The sequence below is a fragment of the Puma concolor genome, chromosome A1 (assembly GCF_028749965.1).
Source record: "Puma concolor isolate L17-30 chromosome A1, mPumCon1.1.hap2, whole genome shotgun sequence".
NCBI classification, from domain to species: Eukaryota; Metazoa; Chordata; class Mammalia; order Carnivora; family Felidae; genus Puma; species Puma concolor.
In genome coordinates, this window is record NC_141667.1 from 149,727,991 (window position 1) to 149,753,865 (window position 25,875).

The window sequence follows — 25,875 nt, forward strand, 5'->3', positions numbered from 1 at the left end:
GGCTGAAGTCGGACGCTTAACCGACTGCGCCACCCAGGCGCCCCCATTTCGTGTGTTCTTAATGAGAGCTTCTGCCACTTGTCACGTGCCTGCAGCTGAGTCAGGGCCAAGACCTGCTGCCTGTTAAGCGCCTCATTCCTTCCAGTGATGGCTCCAACTGCTGTTCCTGCACCGGAATCTGTGCAGCGTAAAGGCCCTAGATCTGAGATTACTCCCTGCCCTACTTAGTGCTCAGACTTCCCAGCACACCCATGACTGTGCCATCGAAAGGTAATGAATGAGCCAGTCTCCCCACACCCTCGCCTGGACTATAGAAAGAGAGGAGTCAGAGAAGCAGACCTAGATCCCACCTCCCACGTCAGAGCTCTCCTGGCCTACTGTGGAAGTGCCAGTTCCACTCTGCCCAGAGGGAGTGTTTTTAAGAGGATTAGCACCTAGGTGTTAAATTCTTCACTGTCCTGGGCTCCTGTGAACAACCCCTGAAACTGCCAGCTCTTGGGAAATAATCTCTGATTTCCCCTTTGAAACTCCCCGAATGCTTTCTTATCAGGTCTTCCTGTCTCCAGCTCGAATGCTTTCTTATCAGGTCTTCCTGTCTCCAGCTCGTAGATTTTGCATCTGGGTTCTCCCTCCTCACCTGAGTTGGCCTAGTTCCGTTAGCAGTGTCTGCCCAAGACGTTGCTTTCCTCCATACGCAGCAACTGCTTCTAGAGGGAATGGGACCTTGCTTCTCAGCAGATTCAGGCTTCCAGGTTACTGTGCCTGAGCCTTGGAGTCTTGGAACAAAACAGCCCTAACTGCATGTGTCTTTGGTTGAGAAAGCAACTTAATTCCTTTAAACATGAATTTAGTCTAAGAGTGCATAGATAGCCTCCAGCTGTCTTCATTCCTCTCCTTTCCTGCCTTATCTCCTTGGTACTCTGTCCTACTGGATTAGCCAGCAAGGCAATGTAGAAACAAAACACTCCACCCTGCTCTAGCCCACAGTAGGAGGGGTCCCAGCTTCCTGGCTCACCTCAGCTCCTGCCAAATATATTTTTGGTAATATTTTTGCTTTTAGTATTTTTATACCAGTTCATGAAGGGAGGAGAAAACACAAGGTTTGATTGTTTCCCGTCACCCACAAACGTCTCCGTTGTGTTCATAATGGTCATCCTTGGCAAGTGCCAGGATTTGGTCGTTGGGGAGTGTTCTTCCCCATTCTGTGTGCTGCCCTGTCTACCGCCCCTCACCATTCTTAAAAACTGTTGCCATAGAACATGTCTTTCTGAAAATAAATGAGAAAAATACACAGTGTTCTAAGAGGTACAAACTGCATTTGTGTTGTGTGGTTATCTACTAAGACGTGGCCAGAAAGTAGTGCTTCTGAGTGTTTTTATATTCGTATGGCCGGTCTGGTCCTAGTTCCCACAGTGACCATCCAAACCTTTCTGGCCCCAGAGACCGTAGTGTTCAGGCTGTGGAATATAAAGATTCCCAGTCACCGGGGATGACAGTTGACATTTGAGAATGTACCTCATGCCAGGTACTATTGTAAGTACTCTGTGTATATTAACTCACTTAATCCTCACAATTAGGTGAGACTGCCTCATCCCCACTTGAAGTTGAACAAAGAGGTTTAAAAATGTGTCGAGTTTGCACAGCTAGTACCATGATTCAAGGACTTGAGTCAGGCAGTGTAGCTCTAGGACACCCCGCCTACCTGCTGCACTCAGCCCCCTTCTTCCTGGAAGCATTCTAGCCCACCCTAGAGTTCTTCTTGGCTCCAGAGTCCTGGTGGGGCTGTTGTGGTTGTTGACCAGTGGAAGGCTAGGGAGCAAGTGTAGCAAGTCCCCGGTCTTGCAACAGTGGCTCAAGCATGGTCTTCCATGCCCACTTCCAGGAGAAGACCTTTCTTCCGCCCTGGACTGGAAGGTGGAAAGGGGTTCAGGGCACTCCTCCAACCTAAGAGCAAGAACCGTGGTTTCACAAACAAGCATCTGCCCTGGGACATCTCATGGGCACAGCCTGATAACCATGGCAGGTCCTGGATGCAGGCCAAATGAGTGATCACTAGGAACGCCCTTCTGGAGGTATTCCAAAAGCAGAAAGCCAAGGCTGGCAGCCAGAGAAACAGAGCAATAGCCATTAATAGTTTCTGCCAAGCATAGTACATGGTGGTTATACATGCTTCTAGTTACCGCTTTAAATACAGAAGACAGGGGCACCCGGGTGGCTCAGTCAGTTAAGCGCCCGACTTTGGCTCAGATCATGATCTCACCATTTCTGAGTTTGAGCCCCATGTCGGGCTCTGTGCTGACAGCTTGGAGCCTGGAGCCTGTCTCCCTTTCAGATTCCCTGTCTCCCTTTCTTTCTGCCCCTTCCCTGCTTACGCTCTCTCTCAAAAATAAATGTTTAGGAAAAAAATTAATACAGAAGACATGTTTTACAAAATGAAAACAAATAGTTAGCAAAATAATCATATGTGGGATGAGTATATAAACAGATGGGGTACTATGAAAGAGCCTGAGAGGCCCTGCTGTAGATTGTGTGGGTGCATCAGGCCTCACTAGAATTAATCAACAAGAGACACAAAGCATAGTTGAGTGAGACATGCAAAGAGGTTTGAACATTCCAGCAGTGGACTGTGTAGCTCAGAGGTAGGAACTAGCTGGGGCTGGTTAAGAGCCTTTAAGAAGGTGTGGGTGGAGGGGCACCTGGGGGGGCTCAGTGGGTTAAGTGTCTGACTCTTGATTTCTGCTCAGGTCTTGATCTCATGGTTCATGAGACTGAGCCCTGCATTGGGCTTCACGCTGACAGTGCAGAGCCTGCTTGGTATTCTGTCTCCCTCTCTCTCTGTCCCCCACTGCTTGTGCTCTCTCTCGCAAAATAAATAAATAAACTTAAAAAAAAAAGCAAGCGTGGGTAGAGCCCAGAATCAGGAGTTAGCAAGATGGGCTTCCTTAGGAAGAGGTAGGACCAGGCCCTGATCAGCCAGTGCAGTGAGCTTCTAAATACTCCAAACAGCTATTAACAGGTGTCAGGTTTCATACTTCAAACTTTGAAGCTACACATAGTTGCCATTGATATATAAATTCTACCAGAGCATAAATATTGGAAAAGTTTCCAGTTAGTTTGTTCTTTCCCAATTTTCCTTGCAGTGACTAAGAAATTCCAAAGTTGGAAAAAACTGTTTAACCACATAAGGTTCAATTGCTAATTTATTTCAGCAATATACTTTGACCAAGGTACAGCATTGCCTCACTGTTGCCTGATGTCACCATTTCTAGCCATTGTGATAGGAAATAATAGGTTATAAATATTTATAGGCGAGGCTATGTCAGGATTCCCCTGGTGAATTGCTCCAGACTCCTTCACCATCTGTCTGGTCCCCTCCAGGCCACCTCCCACTCCAGCCACCAGTGACTTTGTCCACTCCACAGATCCAGACATGGCACTCACCTGTGTAGTAAAACCCTTCAGTGGCTCCCCTTGGCCAACAATGGAAAGCAAGGCCTTCAGGACCCTTCACAGCCAAACTGGTGTGAAGAGTGTGAAGAGCCAAACTGGTGTGATAGATGAGTCTCCAGCCTCATCTATCTCCCCCACCTTACTCTGCAGAAACATGCCCCCCCATAGCTCCTGGCACCCCAGACTCATTTGTGTGTGCAGTTCCCTAACTAGGCTGTGAGCACAGTGTCAAGGATTTGGTCCAGCACCCACCTCAGCACATAGCGGTGTCAACAAATGTGTGTTAGATTAATAAACAAGTGATCCCCACCCTTTCCAACAAATACTTGCTGAAACCCATAGCAGGTATGACACCACTTTAAAGTGAAATGACTTCCGTCAGTGTTTGGGTTATAAAGGGCACTTCTATTCCCAATGATACATGGTCAGCTATGTACTCAGCTAGTTACCCTGTGTGTAAGTGTTGGAGAGAAGAAGGGAAGTGAGGTGGTTGTGGTTGCTTTATCCTGTGAGTGATATCCAGTAGATACCAAACTATTTTGGTGATTAAATGTGTGTGGTTTTGGGGGTTTTATTTTGGTTTTGGTAGCACATGGTACAAACCTCAAAAGCCTGCACAGTGAAAAGTAACTGCCTTCTACCATATCTATCCCCCCACCAGTTTCCTCCCAGAGCCAACACCAGTTACCAAACTCTGTGTCCTTCCAGACAAACACTGCAGGTAAATTGCTCCCCCTTTCTAAACACAGTTGGTAGCAAAGGAGATAACTTTGTTCTGCATTTTGCTACTTTTATTTAACAACCTATCTCAAAGATCTTTTCACTGCAGTTCCTGTAGTTCATATAGAACTTTGTAACGGCTGCCACATATTCCATTGTATGGATGGACCATAATACATTTAAGTCAGTGGTCCCAAGCTGAGGTGCAGAGAGGTGGTTTTGTTACAGCAAAAATGCTGCCAATAATGTCCTTGGATGGACGCCATTTCAAACTTTGGCAAGTATATCTATCTGTAGAAAAATCTCCCTGAAGTGGGTTACTTGATTCAAAGGGTGCATGCAGTTTTTATTTTAGGAAAGCAGTGTCGTCTTGCCCTCCGTGGAGGTTGTACTAGCGTGCACAGCACCTGCTGTCACGGCTGGGTCTGTACCCCACACCTGGCTAGCACAGAATATTAGCTATTTGATCTTTGCTCAGTGTGATTTTGAAAAAGTGTCTGAGGGGCATCTGAGTGGCTCAGTTGGATGAGCATCCCACTTCAGCTCAGACCAATCTCGTGGTTTGTGGACATCAGGCTCACTGCTGTCAGCACAGAGCCTGCTTTGGATCCTCTTTCAAAAATAATCATTCAAAAAAAAGTGCCTGAGTGGTCCCCCCCCCCCCGACCCTGCCCAGTTTTATTGAGATATCACTGACATATAACTGCATGGGTGTACAAGTTTAAAAAAATTTTTTTTTAACATTTATTCATTTTGAGAGACAGTGTGAGCAGGGGACAGTGAGAGAGAGGGAGACACAGAAGCTGTCTCCAGGTCTGAGCTGTCAGCATAGAGCCTGATGCAGGGCTCAAACTCATGAATCTCAAGATCATGACCTGAGCTGAAGTCAGAGGCTTAACCAACTGAGCCACCCAGGCACTGCATGCATAGGTGTGCCATTTGATACATGTATGCATTGCAACATGATTACCACAATAAGGTTCGTTACTTTCACCTCACATAATCACCATTTTGCTGCTGATGTTATGGTGAGAATATTAATGCTCTACCCTCATAGGAAGTTCCAACTATACAAAACAGTATTGACTGTGGTCACCGTGCTCCTGGCATTTACTCATCTTTATAACTAAGAGCACAGTTTTCTTACTATGAAGCAGATTGGGCTTCTTCTCATACACTTAAGAGCCACTGTAGCCCTAATTATAGGTTTGTTGGTTTTTAAAAATGGATGTATATAGGTTTTCTCCCTATGTGAGATCACAGGGCCAATTTAATTTTTTCCAGATGGCTATCCAAGTGTCACAACACCATTTATTAACTAAGCCATCTTTCCCCCTGCTGCTTTCAGATGCTAGCTTTATCTTTTACCACATTTCACACATAGTTTGGTCTTTTTCTGGCCACTCTGTCCCATTGGTCTATCTATGATCTTTACACTTGATCTTAGCCAAAAGGTCAAGAAATTATGGTCTATGATCTATGAACCAGTACTTGAAATTATTATAGCTTGATACTAATATGACTTCTAAAAATATGGATTGACCCAGTCAATAAAATTGATATTTTTCTAACGCAATTTCTTATCTCAAAATCTTATTTTCTTTCACTTCACTCAAGAGGATAAATTAGAACTTGATTTTAATGCTTGGAAGAATGTCAATTAACTTTTCAAAGTTTTCTATTTTAATGAAGATTTAAAGAGTCCTTCCTTACACCTAACCTTTTATTTATTTTAAATGCTATTATTATTATTTTTTGAGACACACAGAGAGAGAGAGAGAGAGAGAGAGAGAGAGAGCAAAGGAGAGGGGCAGAGTGTGTGTGTGTGTGTGTGTGTGTGTGTGTGTGTGTGTGTGAAAGAGAGAGAGAGAGAGAGAGAGAGAGAGAGAGAGAGAGAGAGAGAATCCTAAGCAGGCTCAATGCTCAGTGCAGAGCCTGATGCGGGGCTCAATCCCATGACCCTGGGATCATGACCTGAGCTGAAATCAAGAGTCGGATGCTCAACTGACTGAGCCACCCAGGCATCTCAACATCTTACCTTTTAGACCAAAATTTTAAGGATGTATTTCAGTCCTTTGTACATATCCTTTTCCTTCACTGTTCAACTAGTCTAACCAGCATCTCTGAGTAGAGCTTAAGAGGTATTGCTATGTCCTGTTTAAGGGTGTGTCCATATGTCCTTGTGATGATGGGCTTTTAGCCATTTTTCTGGTTTTTTTTTCTTAAGTCATTGAATGAAAAGTCAGTATAATATAAAAGAATTGAACAGCATGGTTAACAAACTTGACCTCGTAGAACAAAAATATGTACAAAATGCAGCATTCCCACTGGCAGAAAGCTGAGACCATATACTGCATGTCAAAACTAAAGCACATCTTTTATTCCATTCAAGATGCATCAGCACATTTTATAGTGTGATCCCCTTCACAGAAGATATTTTCAAAACTTATCTTCAGTTTCTCAACCATAGTAAGCAAGTTACTTTATTATTATTTCTTCGAAACTATGGTTCTTTATTTTCACATGGACAGTTCAAAGGAAGTTATTGTTTAATGTAAAAAAGACTCCCTGCCTTCCCCTCCCCCCCCAAAAAAAACCCTCGGACTTAGAAGAAACCTAAATCTGTCACCAGGCGCTGGTTGAAGAGTTCGTATTTTTATGAGGGAAATACAGTACAGATTTCTCTAGAGAGCTGTCTTGAAGAAGGTGTGCTATTTAGGGGAATCTGAGATGGGGTCTTGGGATTGATCAGCTGAGGGGTTTGTTTAATGAGTGGAGTCTGCATGGGCAGTGACTGGTAGGGCAGGGAGGGTCAGCACAGGTAAACGAGGTCAATGATTTGGGCATGGCTACAGGGGTCATTAAGGACACTGGCTGTCAGTGACTGTGGGAGAGGCTAATCATCTTGTGCAAGGTCACCCATCTAGTAAGTGGCAGAGCTGGGATTGATCTCAAGAAGTCTTGGGGCACCTGGGTGGCTCAGTCGGTTGAGTGTCCGACTTCAGCTCAGGTCATGATCTTGCAGTTCGTGGGTTCGAGCCCCTCATCGGGTTCTGTGCTGACTGCTGACAGCTCAGAGCCTGGAGCCTGCTTCAAATTCTGTGTCTCCCTCTGTCTCTGCCCCTCCTCTGCTCTCACACTCTCTCTCTCAAAAATAAACATTTAAAAAAAATTTTTAAAAAAGAAGTCTGAACCTTGACACTGTACAATTTCTAGATGTGACAGCTGACTGAAAGAAGTCTACAGTGTCAGGGGCAAGACAAAGTCTGTGGACTGTGGAAAATGTCCCTCTCTGGCAAATCAGAATAGAAAAAAACAACAACAACAACAACTCAGAAGTTGATGCTAAGGGTAAATTCAATATTCAAGAGCCCTGGTAGAATAACCTCATAATACTTAGTCTGCCAGATTATATCAGTGAACAGCAGGTGGGGGCAGACTCCTGTGCCCTTCCCGCTATTTCCGTTTCTGAGTCTTCAGGCGAATATGAGCATGAATCGCAGGCAGATATATGTGCTGGGAGAGGGCAGGGCCCATAGCAACGTTCCTATAAATGTAGGGAGCTGGTGTCCCAAAATGGTGATTTTGATATTGGTGTGTAGGATGGAGGAGAAAGATACAGCAAGCAGAGACTAGTTAGTATCCCTTCACAGGAATCCATGAATGAAGCAATGAGGCTTAGAGTGTCTAAACCCAGTCCCTTTGCTAATCTGCCTCTCTACACCCTCAACTGCCTTTCCCATCCAAGTCTTCCCTCAGCCTTTCCCCTCTCAGAGCCGTTTCCTTCTTGGTTCCCACCTTTTGCTCCACAGGCTGAAAGGTCATCTCTGAAACTCCCAGCCTTCTGTAGCTGTCCACACTGCAGCGTGTTTCCTTCCTCAAGGCCCAGAGATGGAAAATATTTACACTTGGGAGCTTTTCATATTTAGAAAAAAAAAAGGTGTCAATATAACAGAATATTTCTGAAGAGGTGTCATTCTATAAAATCATGGTGGAAAGATTCACTGGAATTGTGCATTTTATTCCAGTTTAGGGGAGTCTTGCAAATTGGTAACTACATAAAAAAGCAGCAGAGAACCCAAGTCAGACTTTTGGGGAAAGTTATTCAACAAGAAGTCACTGAGTGAGAGACAATGAATGTAAATGAATTGGTGGGACTTTTCCAAAGAGCACAGAATGTTAATAAATGCAACAAAGCTATATAGTAAATGTAATAGATGTATCCAAAAGAAGTCTGAACCTTGACACTGTACAATTTCTAGATGTGAAAGCCAACTGAAAGAAGTCTACAGTGTCAGGGGCAGCTTGTTTCCCTCCTTAAGGCCCTTTCACACCAGTGAAAAGACATTAGGAGCGTCTAGGTGGCTCAGTCGGTTAGGCATCTGACCAGCTCAGGTTGTGATCTCATGGTTCGTGGGTTCAAGCCCTGCGTTGGGCTCTGTGCTGACAACTCAGAGCCTGGAACCTGCTATAGATTCTGTCTCTCTCAGTCTCTCTCTTTCTCTCTCTCTGCCCCTCCCCCACTTGCTCTCTCTCTCTCTCTCTCTCTCTCTGTCTCTCTTTCTCTCTCTAAAATAAATAAACATTTAAAAATTTTTAAAAAGAATATAGTTAATATAAGAGAGGGCCTGCTTATACAAATCTCAATACATTGGACACAGGTGATAACCTTATGAATAGGTGAGTAAAAGTTTTTATCAAAATGTAATCTTCCTCTGCTTTAGAGAACTTGTAGTGGAGAAAAATATTGTGATTATAATGTGGGAAAGCCTCCAATCCAGAGCCCCATTTTCACTGGAACACATAATTCATATGGGGGAGAAATCATTCAAGGGCAACGAATATGAGAAAGCCTACAAATATAGCCCAGTTTTTATTCAGCATAAAAGAAACAACACAGACAGAATGCCTTATAAATTCCAGAAATTTGAAAACAACAACAACAACAACAACAACAACAAACCTTTTTAAAAGGTTTCAACTGATTGAACCTCAGAGAAGGCAAAACTATGCATGTACATAGCATGGGGAAACCTTCAGGAAGTTGTCAGCCCCCCACTGAACATCAAATGTTTGAATGATCAAAGACAGAAATCGTATGTACACACTGAAGAAAAGCCTTCTTCTGGGAGTCAAAACTTTGTAATACATTAAAGAATTCATAAAGGAGAGGAACCTCACAAGCGTGCCACATGTAACAACACCTTTAGTAATCACACCGCACACAAAATGGCACATGCTTGGAAGTCATCTACACATGGACTGAATGTGAGATTCCTGTAAGAAGGTACCAGAACCTGCTGTGTAACAAAGCTTTCACACCATTTATACCAGAGAGATGGGTATGAATGAGTGTGGGGACTGTGTGAAAGTCTTCAGTAGGAAGCCAGGACTCTAAGGCAGAAGCTTCACACTGGAGGAAAATCTTCTAAATTTAGAAAATTTCTGGGAAGAAATCATCCAAACTCCAAGTCACAGAGCGCTGAGTGGGGAAAACCACAACTATGTAAAAATATATATATATGGAAACGTTTTCAACTAGAAGTCAACAGGAATTGTACATCAGGGAGAAACACTGGGAAAAACACACAGCGACACCTGCCTTTGGATATCAGAGCTCACTGACTCTCTGTGAGTTCATATAGGAGGAAAACCCCATAAAACCACTAGTGTGCAAAAGCCTTCAGCAAGAAAACACACCTCATCACGTTATACGAAAGAAAATCCACACAGGAAGGAAGCCCGATGAGATAGTGAATTTTGGAAAGCACTGAGAGATAAATAAAACTTCCTATTTCACATGGTGGAGAGACCATAGGAATGCAAAAACGTGAGGATGGAGAATCTGTACACCAAAAATGTTACTTTGTGGAGAAGGCCTATTAATTTAATTTAAGGAATCAGACCTAGTCCCAAGGTCACAATTTAGTACACAACAGAGACTCAGTGTAGGAAACAGTCTTTTTTGTTGTATGAAGTGGGGTTGATCTTCAGAATCGGTTCCAGACATCAGCTACTAGAGAATTCAAACTGATAAATGAAAAGAGTCAATTTAACAAATTTAAATCGTGCCACAGGGAAATACAATTCCACAACTGAAACCAAACTTTTGGTAAAAAAAAAAAAAAAACAAAAAAAACTGAAAAATGAATGTCCATGCATCTGATGTCCAAGCATTTCCCTCCCATGCCCTGTGTTTGCCTTTCAAAAGGGACCTCCCAGTAAATATTGGGAGAGAAAAGTTTCAATATTCATCCTAAGATGTCTACCTGGAATTAATCGTCACCATGGACACAGCTCTCTGTCACTGGCCCCAGCCTGAGGCTCCTGACCACAATCTCTCACAGGCATCAGAAGAGGGCAACCACCACCCTGTTGTTTTATTCTCACACCACTAACACCACACGAGGGTTTGGGGGTCATTTGAGGGCATATGCATGGGAAAGGCAAAAAGCTATACTCCTAAGTGTGACATGCCCCAGATCCCAGGGGCGAAGGTTCTGAGAAAAAGACCTCAACACATGTAACCTCATGGGGTACGTCTCAGTTCTCACTCTCACATCGCATTCTCGCTCTCTGGGCTCTGACCCAAGGTTCCATCCCTCATTGCCAAGCCTGAGTTACTCAGTCCGGAACCCAGACCCCCAGGGTCTCTTGTGGAAACTGCTCCTCCCTGCATCCAGCCCTGTATTTCCACAGTGAGATCTACACATTCTTGCACACTGCCCAATCCCCGGGTTTTGCTGGCTAAGTGGGTAGAAATCTCACTCACGCTGGGCCAAGCCTGGGGCTTCATCATGCTCTTCGAACTCAGACCAGGGAGCATAAGTTCAGTCACTCCCTAGAGTAGAATCTTCATGGTGGCTGTTTCCCTCCATGAGTAGAAAGTCTGGTCTGCAGCAAGGATATATGGTGCCCACAGGCACAGAAAAGCAGGGATGACGTGTGGTGTGTGGGTCCAGATCTTTCTGGAGTCCAGCCCCATCCCAGTGGGCATGGGCTTTGTGGACTCCCTGCCTCCAACTGCTCACTGCAGACCTGGACTTTTCACAGCTTCCATGGTGAAGCAAGGGAAAGAAAAGAGCAGAAGAGAGGGAGCAACCATCCCACTCATCCCCCACTCACTACTTGGGGGCCTCCGTGTCCTCACCCTTGGGTGGGGCTGCCACTGTGGAGGTCGCCTTGAGGCTTCGCTTCCGCTTCTGCACATTCTGCTCCGGGTGGAACAGGATGACGTAGGTCTTGGGCACATAGAGCATGCCGAGGGACACTGATGCACTCAGGCTCAAGGACACAGTCAGTGTGGTGGTTTGGATGTAGATCTGAGTCATGGAGGAAGGGACCGGGTGGGACTCAGCCCTGTTCTCTCCCACCCCACCCCCCCACATGAGTCCGTGTTCATCGGGTGAATGGAAAAGACAACATACGAACAAAGGCCCTGTGGCATGAAGAAGTGGTGGTCATGACATGGATCCAATAGAGACAGGATGGAGGATGAGTGACACGGCACCAAATGGACAAGTGACCAAGGGAAGTGAAGGGTTCATTCACAGCGAGTGACACCTGGGGAAATGGTCCCTATGCCTGAAAAGGGTTAGAGCATGTTAATGAATGAGTGAATATGTTTTCAAATGAACAAACCAATGAACAGAGATTGAATAAGAGAGCAAGTGGGCAAACAGATGATTGACGGGTGAATAAGCAAATGTTCTACTCTGTGCACAAATAAATGACTGAATAATGATCAAGCAAATGGACTGACAGATTAATGGATTGACAGGTTTGAAGTATATGAAGAAGTAATTGAATAGAAACAAGTTAGTGGATGGATAGAAGCATGGATGAACAAATGAAGGGAGACAGAACTCACTGAGCCAGCAGCGACACTGACAAATGAGTGAATGAGTATGTACATGAATGAATCAGCCAACAAGCAATCATTCAGATGGGTGGTCCAGCTCTTGGGACAATTGAGCCCCTCCTTGGACAGGCAAGAAACAGAGGAGGCAGTGAAAGCAACAGGAGACCCCAGATTACCTTCTCAGCTGACTGGGCGGTACCAAAGAAGATAGGCACAAAAGCTAGCCAGATGATGCAGGTGGTGTACATGGTAAAGCCGATGGGCTTGGCCTCATTGAAGGTCTCGGGCACACCGCGGGCCTTGATGGCATACACTGTGCATGTGACCATGAGCAGGAGGCTGTAGCCCAGGCAGCCGATGAGGGACAGATCTGACATGTCGCACTTGAGCACCCCTCTGGCCTGCTCTGGGTCCACGGTCCGTTGCTCTTCGTAGTCAATCACGCTGTGTGGGGGCTGGGCCCCCAGCCATGCCATTACTCCCACCACCTGCAGGAGCCGACACCGTATCAGGGACACACCCAGCCTAGCCATCCACCCATGTCTGGCAGGTTAGGGTTGCCTCCAGGCTTCTGGCCTACTGAGTGGGATGCTCAGGCCCAAGAGCCACAGTGACAGCAGGCAGAGGCCCTGGAATTGTGACCCTACACATATCTTCTCCATTCTACCTTGGGGGAGGAGCCGGTGCATGCCCCATGGATGCCCCCAGACTCAGCAGAGATCTTGTCTCCTCACAGCCCTCCAGGTAGGCAGTAACCATCTCCATTCTGTAGATGTGAAAACACGAGCTTGATCCTGTCTAGCAACATGGCAAACCTAGTTCTTGAGGACCCCCTTCCTTCTCCAGCTCCAGAGAACTGTTGAACATAATGTGATGAAATCATGTGCAGATGCATGGTGAAGCTCAGAATGACGCACTTAAACAGACACTGGTAAGAATGTGAGCTGATGCCAGGTGGCCTGGGAGGTTATCAAAGTCGAACACAAGCACTAACGGGGGGGGGGGATGGAATAGCAATTCCCTCACAGTGACAGGAGACATGACCTTGAGCCAAGAGAAACTGGGGAACAGGAACTAAGACACCTGCATAGAGGCAGGACGCTGGAAAGGCTGCCCCGTCCGTGCATGCAGATTGTTCACTGCACAAGACTGCCTGATGTATGTGTGTAGGAGGGGGGTAGGTGGGGCTGAAATCCAGCCAACACTCCGGTGCCATACTATGTCCCTAGAGCAGAGCTCTGTGATCCTGGAAGAAGGGATGCTTTTTTTTTATTTTATTTTTTAAAAAGTTTATTTATTTATTTTGAGAGAGAGAGAGAGAGAGAGAGAGCAGGGGAGGGGCAGAGAGAAGGAGAAACAGAATCCAAAGCAGGCTCCAGGCTCTGAGCTGTCAGCACAGAGCCTGATGTGGGGCTCAAACTCACAAACTGAGATCATGACCTGAGCCAAAGTCGGAAGCTCAACTGCTGAGCCACCCAGGTGCCCCAAGAAGGGATGCTTTTTATTAATTTGTACATCCAGAAGGAGAACTTTTTTGTGATTCTCCCAAAGGCAGTAGCTCCATAAACAAGGGACTAATAACACCCCACCCAATGTCCAGGAAAGCAGCATGAAGGCTCCTCTTATAACAAGGCTCTAGGTAGGGGGGAAAAGTTGCCTGTGAGAAACTAATACCCAAGGCCTGTGATACACAGAAGCAGCAACCAAAATGGATCCCACCAATTTTGCAACACATGTAATTGAGAAGGAACAAGCATCTGGTACATGTAAAAAACAAACAAACAAAAACAAAAAAAACCTCCTACAAAATAATAGAAAATGTGCAAAGTGTAGGAACAGGCACATCACAGAAGAGGAAACTCCAAAGGCCAGCTCCACTAGTAATTAAGTAAATGCAAATTAAAACAATGAGATACCACTTCATGTCCACCAGATTGGTAAATAACCTAGTAAAATTGAAAGTATGCCTCTTTGAAAGGGTCCAGGACCTCTGGAAAGGTGGGTCCGCAGATGAACCAGGAGGTACTAAATGTAGTCTAAGTATCTCTATCCTGGGGAAAGGGGCACCACAGGGATTTCAAGGAGGGAAGCAGGAAGGTAAGAAGTCAGGATGTGCTGGGCATTGCCATTCTGGCCCTGACAGGGGACGCTCGGCCCCTGCTATCTTTAGGAAGATGGCAACACTTTTCAGTCATGGAGAATTGCCTGTGGGTGGGAATGAAGGTGGTATATGCAGAACTAGGTAGGGAGAAGGGCTTGCCTGGAGTGGAGAGCGTGTCATGTCAAAAGCAGGCTGACCATAGGCCTTCCACCTAGCCCTGAGAACTGGGCTGGCTGTACAATATCACAGCGTCACACACACCCATCTCTCAATACCCTTTGCACAGAAAATATCCAGTGCCTTCCAGCTCATGAGAGTAATTTCTGCTGTTATAATGTTACTATCTTAGAGAAAACCCTGAAGGTCCTCTGCTTTTGCTGCACATACAGCATGAAATCCCTGCCATTTATGGAGCTGGACGACCCAATCCATAGTGCCATTGCTGGAGCCTATGCCTCTCATCCAGGTTACCCTGGTGACTGGGCAACAAACAGGAACTTCCTTTATGGAAACAGATTTTTTTTTTTTTTTTTTTTTTGCTTGAGAAAACTGTCACATAGCTCTTTGGCTTATTTTTATATGGGAGCCAAATTGTGGAAGAGTTTGTTCAGTGTACAGAAAATAATCTCATTGTTTTTACAGAAACGTTGCTGGATGCTCGCACTACCCAGCTTAAGGACCATTTTCTCTCTTAAGGACAGAGCCCCGGGGACTGGCTGCTCTGAAATGAGTTCTGCATATAAGTAAAACAGTAGGGCCCTGTCTCTTGTAGCCTTCCCCTCCACCCCCCCCCCCCTTAATTTTGACATAGGAGCCAAAATAGAAGCGTGATCACCTGAGTTTTTGGAGTGTTGGACAAGCCCGCCAGTGCAGGCGCAATGCGCCCACCGAGTGGCCCTGGGATTCCCAAGACCCACCTGCACGGAGGTGAGGCTGAAGGTGATGACGAGCTGCGAGGTGGGGCTGATGAAGGGCGGCGGCGTGACGGAGCGCTTCCCCTGCTCGAAGATGCGGTAGATGCGGTTGGTCTTGGTGAGCAAGGCCGAGTAGCTGAGCGTGGTGCCCAGGCCGAGGAAGAGCCTGCGGCCGGCGCACACTGCCGCGCCGGGCTCGGCCACCATGAGGAAGGTGATGGCGTAGATGAGGAAGATGCCGGTGAGCAGCACATAACTGAGCTCGCGGCCCGAGGCTCGGACGATCGGCGTGTCGTTGTGCCGCACAAAGGTGGCCACCACGGTGGTGGTGGCCATGCTGCCCAGCACGGCCAGCAGGAGTGGCGGCGCGGCCCAGGGCGAGGACCAGGTCAGGCGCACGACGGGCGTGGGGCGGCAGCCCGTGTGGTTGCGCGTGGGCCGCATGTCCCCGGGGCAGGCCTCGCACGTGAACTCGTCCACCTGGAAGCGGTACCCGTCACAGGCCTCGCAGTGCCAGCAGCAGGGGACGCCCTTCACCATCTTTTTCCGCTCACCGGGCCCACAGGGGAGGCTGCACTGGGACGCAGGCACCTCGCGGGGGTCTCCCGACCACTGGAGAGCTTCCACCTGCCGGCACAGGAGACGCGAGCCTGGGACTGCATTTGGGGACGGTGGGCCCGGGCCCCTGCGCCTCCCGTCGGCGTGTCTGTGCCCACTTACGTCCAGCCTGAGAGTCTCTGCCCACTGGCCCACGGCCTGGTAGCCGCCGCTGCCCGCACTGCCGTTGGCCGCCTGGTACTGGAAGATGTCATAACGCCCGGGCGCATCCCCGTTCTCGTTGAACATCACCGGGGTCCCCGCGCTGCCTAGAGGGAGAGCCCATCATCCTCAGCTGGTCCCCCAGCTCATCCCGGAGATGCCCAAGGCCCAGCCAGGTTAAAGAAGTCATGTGCAAAGATGCTCAGTGTCATCAGGGAAATGCAACTCAAAATCTATAATAACAGGAGCATCTGGACAGCTCAGTCGTTTAAGCACTGGACTTTGGCTCAGGTCATGATCTTACAGTTGGTGAGTTCAAGCCCTGCCTCAGGCTGTGTGCTGATAGCTCAGAGCCCAGAGCCTGCTTTGGATTCTGTGTCTCCCTCTCTCTGCCCCTTCCCCACTCATGCTCACTCACTCACTCTCTGTCTCTCTCTCAAAAATAAACAAACATTAAAACAAAACTACAATGAGATACCTCCTCACACCCATTAGCATGGCCACTTTTCACACACCAGAAAATAACGAGACTCAGTGAGGATGTGGAAAAATTGGAACCCTGATGTATTTTGCTGGTGCAGATGTAGAATGGTGCCATCACTGTGAAAAAAAAAGTGTGGCAGTTCCTTGAAAAACTAAACACAGAATTATCACATCCCCAGCAACTCCACTTCTGGGTATATGCCCCAAAGAAGTGAATGCAGGGCCTCCAAGACCTATCTATCCACCCGTGTTCACGGCAGCTTTGTTCACAGTAACCAAAAGGTGGACACACAAACGTTGTTCACTGGGGGCTGAATGAATCAACAAAATGTCTATTCATGCAAGGACATTATTCAGCCTTAGAAAGGAAGGGCGTTCTGGCACATAGCTATGACATGGATGAACCTTAAGGACATTATACTAAGTGCAGTGAGCCAGTCACACGAAAGGCCAAATACTGCATGATTCGTCTTGCGGGATGTACCTAGAGGAGGCAAAATCATAGAGACAGAATGTTGAATGGAGGTGGCCAGAGGCTGGGGGAGGGTGAGGAGGAGCTGTTCTTTAATGGGGACAGAATTTCAGTCTTAAGATAAAAAGAAGTTCTGGAGAATGATTGCTGCACAGTGTACACGACTAAGCTGTACCCTTAAAGATGGTTAAGATGGTCTGTATTACACCATGTATATGATAACCACAATTTAAAAAGAAGAATGAAAGGGACACCTGGGTGGCTCAGTCGGTTAAGCGGCCGACTCTTGGTTTCAGCTCAGGTCATGATCTCACGTTTCTTGAGTTTGAGCCCCACATCGGGCTCTGCACTGACAAGGTGGAGCCTGCTTGGGATTCTCTCTCTCCCTCTCTCTGCCCCCCTCCCACTTGCTCTCTCTGTCTCTCTCGAAATGCATAAATAAACTTCAAATAAGAAAAAGAAAAAAGAAAGAGCTTTAACAAGCCAGGCAAAATGATGGGTTCAAGACTTGTACAAAGGTCTGAGTGTTGGCATGAGATTTGTACTGATTTGAACAATCAGCTTTTATTTCTTTTAATGATTTTTTAAAAGTTTACTTATTTATTTTTGAGAAAGACAGAGACAGCATGAGGGGAGGGCAGAGAGACAGAGAGGGAGAGAGAGAATCCCAAGCAGGCTCCGTGCTGTCAGTACAGAGCCCAATGCAGGACTCAACCTCACAAACCGTGAGATCACGACCTGAGCCAAAACCAAGAGTCGGCCGCTTAACTGACTGAGCCACCCAGGTGCCCCTTGGCTTTATTTCTTTTGGAAGCCCATTCTACCAGCTTGTAGAGCTGGTCTGTAATGATAGTAAGTTGTGCCATTTATCAGAGAGCTTAGCAGAAAGAAGGTATTCGGTAGTTGGTGGAAGAACACTTTTTAATTTTATAAAGAATAGTAACTGGGGGCACCTGGGTGGCTCAGTCAGTTGAGCATCCGACTTAGGCTCAGGTCATGATCTCACAGTTTGTGAGCCCGCGCGTTGGCCTCTGTGCTGATAGTTCAGAGCCTGGAACCTGCTTTGGATTCTGTGTCTCTCTCTTTCTCTGCCCCTGCCCTGCTCACACTCTGTCTCTCTCAAAAATAAACATTAAAAAAAAAAAAAAAGAATAGTAATTGACTAAGAAGTATATCTCTTTGCACAAACCATGAGGGCAGCTTGGGTCCATTTGGGCCTTTTCAGAAGACCTTATTCTGAGCCCTGCCTATGTGCCAGGCCCTCTGCTGGTACCAGAGGACACATCAGACTTGCACCTTGTGCTCCCGTGGCACAGAGCTTAGCTGGGGTGGCCTTTGCAAGCTTAAGACTCAGAATGGGCAGCCTGTCCACACTGTACACAGTGCCTTTGCACAGTCTGCACTGTGCCCCACACAGGCCCAGAGTCCAGATGTCCCCGAACTCTGTGCAATGGAGGGGAGAGTTGCATGTGTCCCGCTGAGGGTTCCAGGCAGGAAGGGGTCACAGAAAAAGTTCCCCAACACCTGAATTTCGCAACTTGGGCCAAGGGGTACTGAAGCCTGGGGATGAGTGTTAAAAATTGGTTCCAGAATTTGGCTTAAGTTTCCAGCTCTCAGTTCCAGGTGCCCCCACCATACCATCCTGCCTCTCTCATCCCTTTGATGCCCAGTCAACCTAGGTCCCGCAGAGAAATCCAACCCCGGGGGTTTCCCTTCCCTGTTGTTAGGAGATCTGGCTCCCACTCACCATTGAAGCGGACAGCTCGAATATACTGCAGCAGCATCCGCCCATCGGTGGTCTCCATCGCGGGGCACAGGCCCGTGAGCCCCGGGCAGAGTGCCTGGTGCATGCTGTGGAGGGCGTGGGCAATGGCGTAGACAGCATCGATCACAAACTGCACCTTCCCCTCCTGCTCGTAGGTAGAGTCCCGGCCGATGCGTTCCTCACCTGTCCTAGGGATGCCCGGAGGAAGTGTGCCTGGACCCCCGGCATCCCACCTGGCCTCCCACTTTCTCCCTCACCTCCCCTTGCCACCCCGGGCAGCTCTCACCTGTGCATTTGCGGGCGGAGTCGTCGGACTGGGTACCTGAGCTAATGAGTTTGCAGTTGAAATTCTCTTCCCAGAACTCGGCAAACCAGATGTTCCGGCGGTTGTTCTCCAGGGAGCGGGTCATGAAGTACTGGTCAAATCCTGAGAGTGGGGAGAGAGGAGGATGGCAACCATCTGAATCAGACATGATTCTTCTGTGTCCCTTCACCACTTGCTCACTTCGCAGCTAGGACTGGCCACATGACTGACTTCTGGCCAGTGACTTCAGAGCGATCTGGGGGCTCCAGGGTAGAATTTGCGTCCCGTTGTAAACTCAGAGCCTCACTGCATGAAAGACTTTGAGGCTGCTCCTTCTTTCCCGGTTAGGATGCTACTGTGAAGGTGTGATGGGTGGAGCTTCAGCAGACACTTTGTGATTATTAAGACACCTCAGTCACCAAGGCACATAGCAACCATGGAGGATGGTGGAACAGAAGTGGGGATAGAGCTCAGGACTTTGAGAATGTCATTAACTCACTGGCCCAAACCTGAAGTGGCCTACTTTCAGACGTCTTGTCTTGTGACGAAGTGCCTTTATTGCTAAAACTGCTCTCATCCTAATTTGTCAAATGCAACCAAATGCACTCTAAGGGAAAGAAAAAGTGTGAGGGTGGGTGTACACCCACAAGAGGCTCTGAGTCCCCAAAAGTTAAGGCTCTCAGCCTTTACAAGTTTCTGTTCTTCATAAAATAGCCCTGTAGCACCTCATGAAGGTGCCTTCAGGTCAGTCTTTGGGAAAACGATCAATCCTGTTATAAAGGGAACATCTCTGCTGGATTGTTCCAGACATTCACAGGTGGTATGGTGGAAGAAGGGAGGGGAGGCAGGCTTCATCCTCTGACCAATAGGACAATATGTTGCCATCCTCGGCCTTGCTCCCTCTTCCCCAGCCCTCAAATTGGTGTGCCTTTTGAGGAACCAGCAACACCAGGAATGTAGGCATTGAATTAAAACAAAAACAGAAAGAGCAAAACTAATTCTTCACCCTGTGCAGTGGGGTGGGCTTTTCCTCCTTTGCCAACTCAAACACTGTCCGGAGGGAGGTATTCACAGAATCTCAGAATCCTAGAGTTTGGGAATCCCAGATGGGACATGAATCAGGATGCAATTTTACAGGTGGAGAAAATGAGTCCCCCCCCCCCGTCACCACCACCACAAAGAGGGGTCCGTGGGGAAGGACAAGCAGGGGCAGGGGATACCGTGGGGGACAGCATCACTGCACTCACCATCTATGGAAGCCCTTTTGGGCAGGATGGTGATGGCCCCCACGGCCACATCCTCCAGGTTCAGGATGGGTGAGGTCTTGGCTCCCCAGCTGTCGGAGCCGACCCATAGGAAGTGACCCGTCAGGTTGGCCTGGCGTGCGGCCTCCAGTACCCTCCTGGTAGGAATGGGGCGAGGGGTGAGTGAGGGCCTGCGATCCTCCTCCAACTTACCTCTGGGCACTTCCTGTTCTTCTCTCTTCTTCTATCCCCTTCCAAACCACTCAGCAGACCCTCATTTATCAGGAAAAATGGGGTGTCTGGGGTTTAGGACACCTGCCCTTGGCTTCTCAGGTAGTCAAGGTTGCAGGCAGGCTCTGGCCCCAGGCCTGCCCTCTTGTTCTGTGCATTCAGCCCACTTCACACTGCCTGGAAGAGGGGCCTCCCGTTTCTTGCGGAGCCCTCTGCTGGCTCTGAGCCACACAGGCCTCAGGGCAGAGTCCATGGCCACCTGCTGATACCCCCTGAACTGCCTCCCGGGGCTCCTTGCCTGACAGCTCATTTTCTGCACTTAGATCTGCCCACGGGTCTCTCCCCTATTTTGGATGATAAGAACAGACAGGCGTTTTTGTGTGTTTCCCTTGGCTAGTCTTGGAGCATCTCCACCCAGAACAGGCCTGGTTCGTTTCTGGGAGGCACCAGACAGGGAAATGGCAGCAGGAAAAATGTGTAAGGGCAGGAAGGTGGGGGGGGGCAGTCAAGGAGAGAGGGAGGAGGAGGAAGGGAGGATGCGCAAGGCTGGAGGATATGTAGGAAGAGGGAGCAGGGCCTTCGAGGAGAGCCTCTAATAAACATGGTGATGGAATGTGCCCACTGTCCCACCTGATGTCATCCTCGTTGGCAAAGATGATGATGCCCCGGGCATTGGGCGTCTCCATTAGTCTCTTGATCACCTTGTTGAATTCTCCTGGCTTTGGTTCCCTGGGAATCTTGATGGACTGGGCAATACAGACCCCCCCTGGGTGTCGGGGATGCCAAAGTCACCTTTTGTTCCACCCACTCACCCAACCCACTGGGGCCGCCACTGTGCATGATTGTGGCAGGGACAGGGTCCTCCAAAGGAAAGGGGCACCTGCCCACAGGGGCACCATCCATGCTCCCCACCATGTCTGATGGCCCTGGCTCACCCCTGGTACCCCCACACCCAGCTCACCAGCCTCCCGGGAGATCTGCACAAAGGCCTCAACCCCACTCTCGCCATAGTTGCCCTCGGAGGCCAGTGTGGACACGTAGTTCCATCCCAGCGCCCTCACGATGTCCACCATGGCCTGGGCCTGGTAGGAGTCAGGTGGCACGACTCGGGAGAAGAAGTCATAGCGTGTGGAGTCGCTGAGCTCAGGGGCTGTGGACGCGTAGCTGATCTGGGGTATCTGGAATGGGGAAGGACATCTGGGTTATGGAGGGAGGGTCAGTGACCCTATGGGGAGGGAGGGCAACAGGGATCCAGGACACAGGTGGGGGCATGGAAGTTCAGGATTAGGGTTGGAATAGCTGCATGGAGACGCCTCAGGCGTGGGAAAATCTCTGCATTTTGAGAAGTGGTCTGATGGAATATGGGAGGTATGAGGGTCTGAGGAAGAGGGCAGGGCACCATACACACTGGCGCAGGATGTGTCCAGGCAAAGGTGGAGTGGGGACTCAAGTCCATCCTGTAGCTGATCCAGGCTGCATCTGAGAGGGGAATGGGGCTCCTGTCATCCCTAGGGGACAGCATATTTTCCTAATTCACACAAAGGGGCAATCTGTGTAGGGGAGCGGCACCCCCAAGCAGGGTCAGAGCAGGCAGGGGGGCTAGGAAGGGATTATTTGATTCAAAGCTGTGTCTGGTTTTCTGGAGGGGACTGCTTGGAGTTGGGTTTATCTCTGTGCATTAGAGTGATCGACCGCTGGGATTATGGGCTGAGCTGATCCAGGAGAAGGGGGGGCGTGAATAGCAAGGGTGGGAGGAGAGTGGAGAATGATAGGGGAAGGCTGAGGAAATCAGGACGATGGAGGCTAACTAGAGAAGAGGGCTGAAGTGGGAGCTGGTGAAGGTCAGAAGACAGGGAAAGTTCTGGCAGGGGTGGGCCAGACTGGTCTAGGGGAGACAGGGATGTCTGAAGCAGGACAGAAAGTGTAGAGTGTGGAGACAGTGTGCGAAGAGCAGGAGGGAGAGAGAAGGAAAGACAGAAGGAGGAAGAAGGAAGAGAGTGACAGGGAGACAGAAAAAGAAAAATAAGAAGAACCACAAAGAAAGAGGGAATGTCAGAGAAAAAGGAGACAGAAGGACGAGGGCAGTTCGTGGATGCTGTAGATACTCTGGGCACTCGAGACACTAAAGCTTAATCTTGAGAACAATCTCCTCGTACAGGTTGAACCTCCTGAGAGAAATTAATCTAAAATGCCTGACTGCTGGGGCGCCTGGGTGGTTCAGTTGGTTAGGCATCCAATTCTTTGTTTCAGCTCAGGTCTTGATCCTGCGGTTCGTGGATTCGAGCCTCTCATCTGGCTCTGTGCTGACAGCTCAGGGCCTACTCTTGGGATTCTCTGTCTCTGTCTCTCTCTCTGCCCCTCCCCTACTTTCTCTCTCTCTCTCTCTCTCTCTCTTTCAAAATAAACAAACATTTAAAAATAAAATAAAATAGGGGCATCTGAGTGGCTGTCGGTTGACCATCTGACTTCAGCTCAGGTCATGATCTCCCAGTTCATGAGTTTGAGCCTCCACATCGGGCTCTGTGCTGACAACTCAGAGCCTGGAGCCTGCTTCAGATTCTGTGTCTGTCTTTCTCCCTGCCCCTCCCCTGCTCACACACACACACACACACACACACACACACACACACACACTTTCTCTCTCTCAAATATAAATAAGCATAAAAAGTTAAATAAAATAAAATAAAATAAAATGCCTGACAGCACAGTAATACAAATATGGCCTGAACTCCGTCTCTGCTCCTGGAACAGGAATTGCAAAACAGCCCCTCAGGGAACCAAATCTGTTCCCTGGTTGCCATTCATGCACCAGTGTCTTTAAGCGTTTAATTTTTGAATTGGTAAGTAGTGTTTAACATGGTGTGGGGGTGCAGGGTGCTACCTTAGTCTGGGGCTGAGCTGGCAGCAGTGGGCCCTGGGCTTATGGGGTCCTGCTTCACCCATCTACGCCCCAACCTGGCCCTTGAAGGCCCTTGAGTCTGAGATCTCTGCACTCAGCCTAGAGGGGCAGACACAGGGAAAGGGACAGAAACCAGAGCTCCAAGCAGGGCAGGGGACAGAGCTATAAACACAGACAGACATGGGCAGTCGGGTGAGACAGAGACTCTCCTCACTACTACCCCGCCCTCCATCCACCACACACACACACACACACACACACACACACACACACATCCCAGGGAGCCACAGAACTTCTCTTGGTGCCTACTAGAAGCTGTGTCTGTATGACAACACTGACATCCAGTGGGAACAGGGGTGGGGGGATTACATGGATGCAGATGATGGAGGGGGACCCACATAAAACCTCTACCCAGCATGGTAGAAACAGAGGCCTTGCCTCAGAGAAACTCTCAAGACATTGAAGTCCCCTCCCCCAGCCAGAAGGAAGCAAAGCCTTCCTTTCTTCACATAAAGATGGAGGGACAGAGACACCCCTCCCCCACAGAACCCCAGTGAATGACTTCTACTGAAAACCCCCACGCTCTAATGCCAAAGGCCCCCTAGTCCCTTATTCTTATGCCCTTCCCCTCACTCACTGTCCCCCAGGCTGCAGGGAAGGGGCTGCCCCGCACTTAAGACAGTTCCCTCAAGATGAGGGAACTACTCACCACCACCCTCCCCTACCCCGCGGAGTTGCCAGGGTCATGTCCTGGTGACCCCACCGGAGGAGGGCCCTGTCCCCAGGGCCGGGGGCGGGACCACCACACAAGGTTGTGCAATATGTGCCCCAAACAAGGACATCCAAGCAAGATGAGGCTAAACTCCAGGGGGCCCTGCTCTAATCAATTGGGTCTCCAGGCAAAGGCTGCATCCCGCTGTGGGAAGAGGCAGGCTTCACCGCCCAGAAGGTAGGTTTCCTTAATTCACACAAAGGGCTGTGTGTGCAGGTGGCAGCGCTGGCAGGGCACCTGAGCAGACAAGGAAGGGTCGACGGGTTGGGTTGATCTGGCTCGGGCTTCCTTCTGGCTCCCAGGGCAGGGTTTCTTTGAAGCAGCGGGTGATCTTTGTGAATTTGAGTGATTTCTGCCAGGAGACTAGACTTCAGCCACCCAGAGGGCGGGGACGGGACGAGGACGCGAGAGAGTGCCCTCACCGCAAACAGGCGCAGCACATTGGCGACCATGATGGAGACGGAGCTGGCCGACGCGCCGACGACAGCCACGACCCGCTCGGGGGGCGCGGCGCGCAGCGGAGGGACGCCTCCGGGGCAGCGCACTGCCCCCTCGTCGCCGTCGCCGCGGCCCTGGATCAGCGCCTGCACGAAGGTCAGCGCCTGCTCCAGCGCGTACGTGTCCCGAGAGCAGGTGTCGAGCAGCCGCGCGCCCAGGCGCACGCCGGGCAGCAGCTCAGGGTCGGCGTTCACGCGGTCCAGCGCGTACAGCATGGCCTCCAGCCGGTGCACGCCCTGCTCCTTCTTCAGCTGCCCGCACGCCCTGCCCGCAGCGCCCCGCGCGTGCACCGGGAACAGGCCGCCCAGCGTGAGGCCGCCCGCCAGGCGCACCGAGCCCGCCGCGCCCGCCGCGCCCGCTTGTACCAGCACCAACAGCGGCGGCAGCAGCGCCAGGAGCGGCGGCTCCCGGGCGCTCCCCGGCCTGGCCATCCGCTGTCCAGCTGCGGGAGGAGGACAGGGCGGGGAGGGGAACAGAACAGGGGAACGCTCTGAGCGCTAGGCAGAGGGAGAACCCCGGGTCGCGGGGAAGGGGAAGGAGTTCCGGGTGCTGGGGAGAGGGGAGGCGCGCAATAAATGTTGGCTGAGCGGGTTGGGGAAGAAATGAGCTATCAATTCGCCCAGCCCTCCCAGGTCTCCACCGCGCTCTCACACCCTCTGAATCTTATCACACGCGTCCCCCCGCCCGACCGCTGTCTCCACCGAGCCAGCGTGCCCCTCCCAGACAGCCCTGGGCCTCTGTTCCTCAGGGACCCAGCCCCAGCGCACAACTAGGCATCCTCCCTAGCCACACTCACCTGTGCCAACCGCTGTTGGTCAGGACAGGGCTGTGACAGATGCACAGGGCCCAGAGTGAGAGAGGATTTAAGGATTCTGGGGAAGGGATGAGGCCGCCCTGAGGGTGGAGACCCCTCCTGTGTATGGGGTGTGCACAGAATTGCCTCTCTCTACATCTCCTTTCCCTTCCTCTACTACTCCCTGGGTTTGCTTCTTTCCTCTCTTTGGATGTGTGTCTCACCCCATCCTCTCTCTGGCTGTCCCTGACACACACACTGTCCTTCTCTGTCTCTTTTTTTTGTTTGTTTCTCTGTCTCTGTCTCAGGCTCTCTTCTCCCCCTGCTGCCCCAACCCCTTCCCCCGCCTTCTCTCTTCCCTGTCTCAGTCAATTTCTCTTTCTTTCTTTGTCCCTCTCTTCCTCTCTTTCCTAGCCTCCAGTGCCTTGGCTCCAGCTGCCTAAGTCACTCCCCCAAACCCTGCAGTACACTTGGGAGTGAAGGGAGAAGGAGCTGAATGAGCAAGAACACGACTGGTCACGAAGGGACCACCAGCAAGCAGACCTTTAACATTAGCAAGACCTCTGCTTAACACACACACAACCACCTGACAAAGACTTTTACCATCAG

The 25,875-nt window shown here is 49.6% G+C and overlaps 1 protein-coding gene and 1 long non-coding RNA gene across 4 annotated transcripts; one reads left to right on the top strand and one right to left on the bottom strand.

Annotated features, from left to right (window-relative positions):
- The first annotated feature begins 50 nt into the window (after positions 1 to 50).
- On the top strand, positions 51 to 1,317 carry LOC147584548 (uncharacterized). The gene is made up of 2 exons (XR_015250972.1): positions 51 to 550; positions 587 to 1,317. It is a non-coding gene; the product is annotated as an uncharacterized LOC147584548 (long non-coding RNA).
- Positions 1,318 to 9,014: 7,697 nt separating this feature from the next.
- GRM6 (glutamate metabotropic receptor 6) lies at positions 9,015 to 25,574 on the bottom strand. Of its 3 annotated transcripts, XM_086706021.1 has the most exons (11): positions 25,270 to 25,574; positions 24,398 to 24,915; positions 21,266 to 21,482; positions 20,935 to 21,070; positions 20,077 to 20,231; positions 18,812 to 18,952; positions 18,508 to 18,708; positions 15,767 to 15,912; positions 15,050 to 15,673; positions 12,208 to 12,519; positions 9,015 to 11,492 (listed from the first exon to the last, which is right to left on the bottom strand). In XM_086706021.1, the coding sequence occupies exons 2-11, from the start codon at positions 24,902 to 24,904 to the stop codon at positions 11,295 to 11,297; spliced, it is 2,637 nt and encodes an 878-aa protein (XP_086562147.1). In that variant the 5' UTR covers positions 24,905 to 24,915; positions 25,270 to 25,574; the 3' UTR covers positions 9,015 to 11,294. The 3 variants fall into 3 exon arrangements, with proteins under 3 accessions (XP_086562147.1, XP_025780014.1, XP_086562151.1); XM_025924229.2 differs by lacking the exon at positions 25,270 to 25,574 and having other exon boundaries at positions 24,398 to 25,163; XM_086706025.1 differs by lacking the exons at positions 24,398 to 24,915; positions 25,270 to 25,574 and adding an exon at positions 21,713 to 22,654.
- Between the last annotated feature and the right edge of the window lie 301 nt (positions 25,575 to 25,875).

What these genes read in the sequence shown, in the direction of transcription:
- GRM6 (XM_086706021.1), bottom strand. Translation starts at nt 24,904, where the DNA reads ATGGCCAGGCCGGGGAGCGCCCGGGAGCCGCCGCTCCTGGCGCTGCTG. An exon ending in GCAGATCTCCCGGGAGGCTG is followed by an intron (nt 21,071 to 21,265) that starts GTGAGCTGGGTG and finishes CCCGACACCCAG; the next exon opens with GGGGGGTCTGTATTGCCCAG. An exon ending in CAGAGACTCTCAGGCTGGAC is followed by an intron (nt 15,674 to 15,766) that starts GTAAGTGGGCAC and finishes CTGTGCCGGCAG; the next exon opens with GTGGAAGCTCTCCAGTGGTC.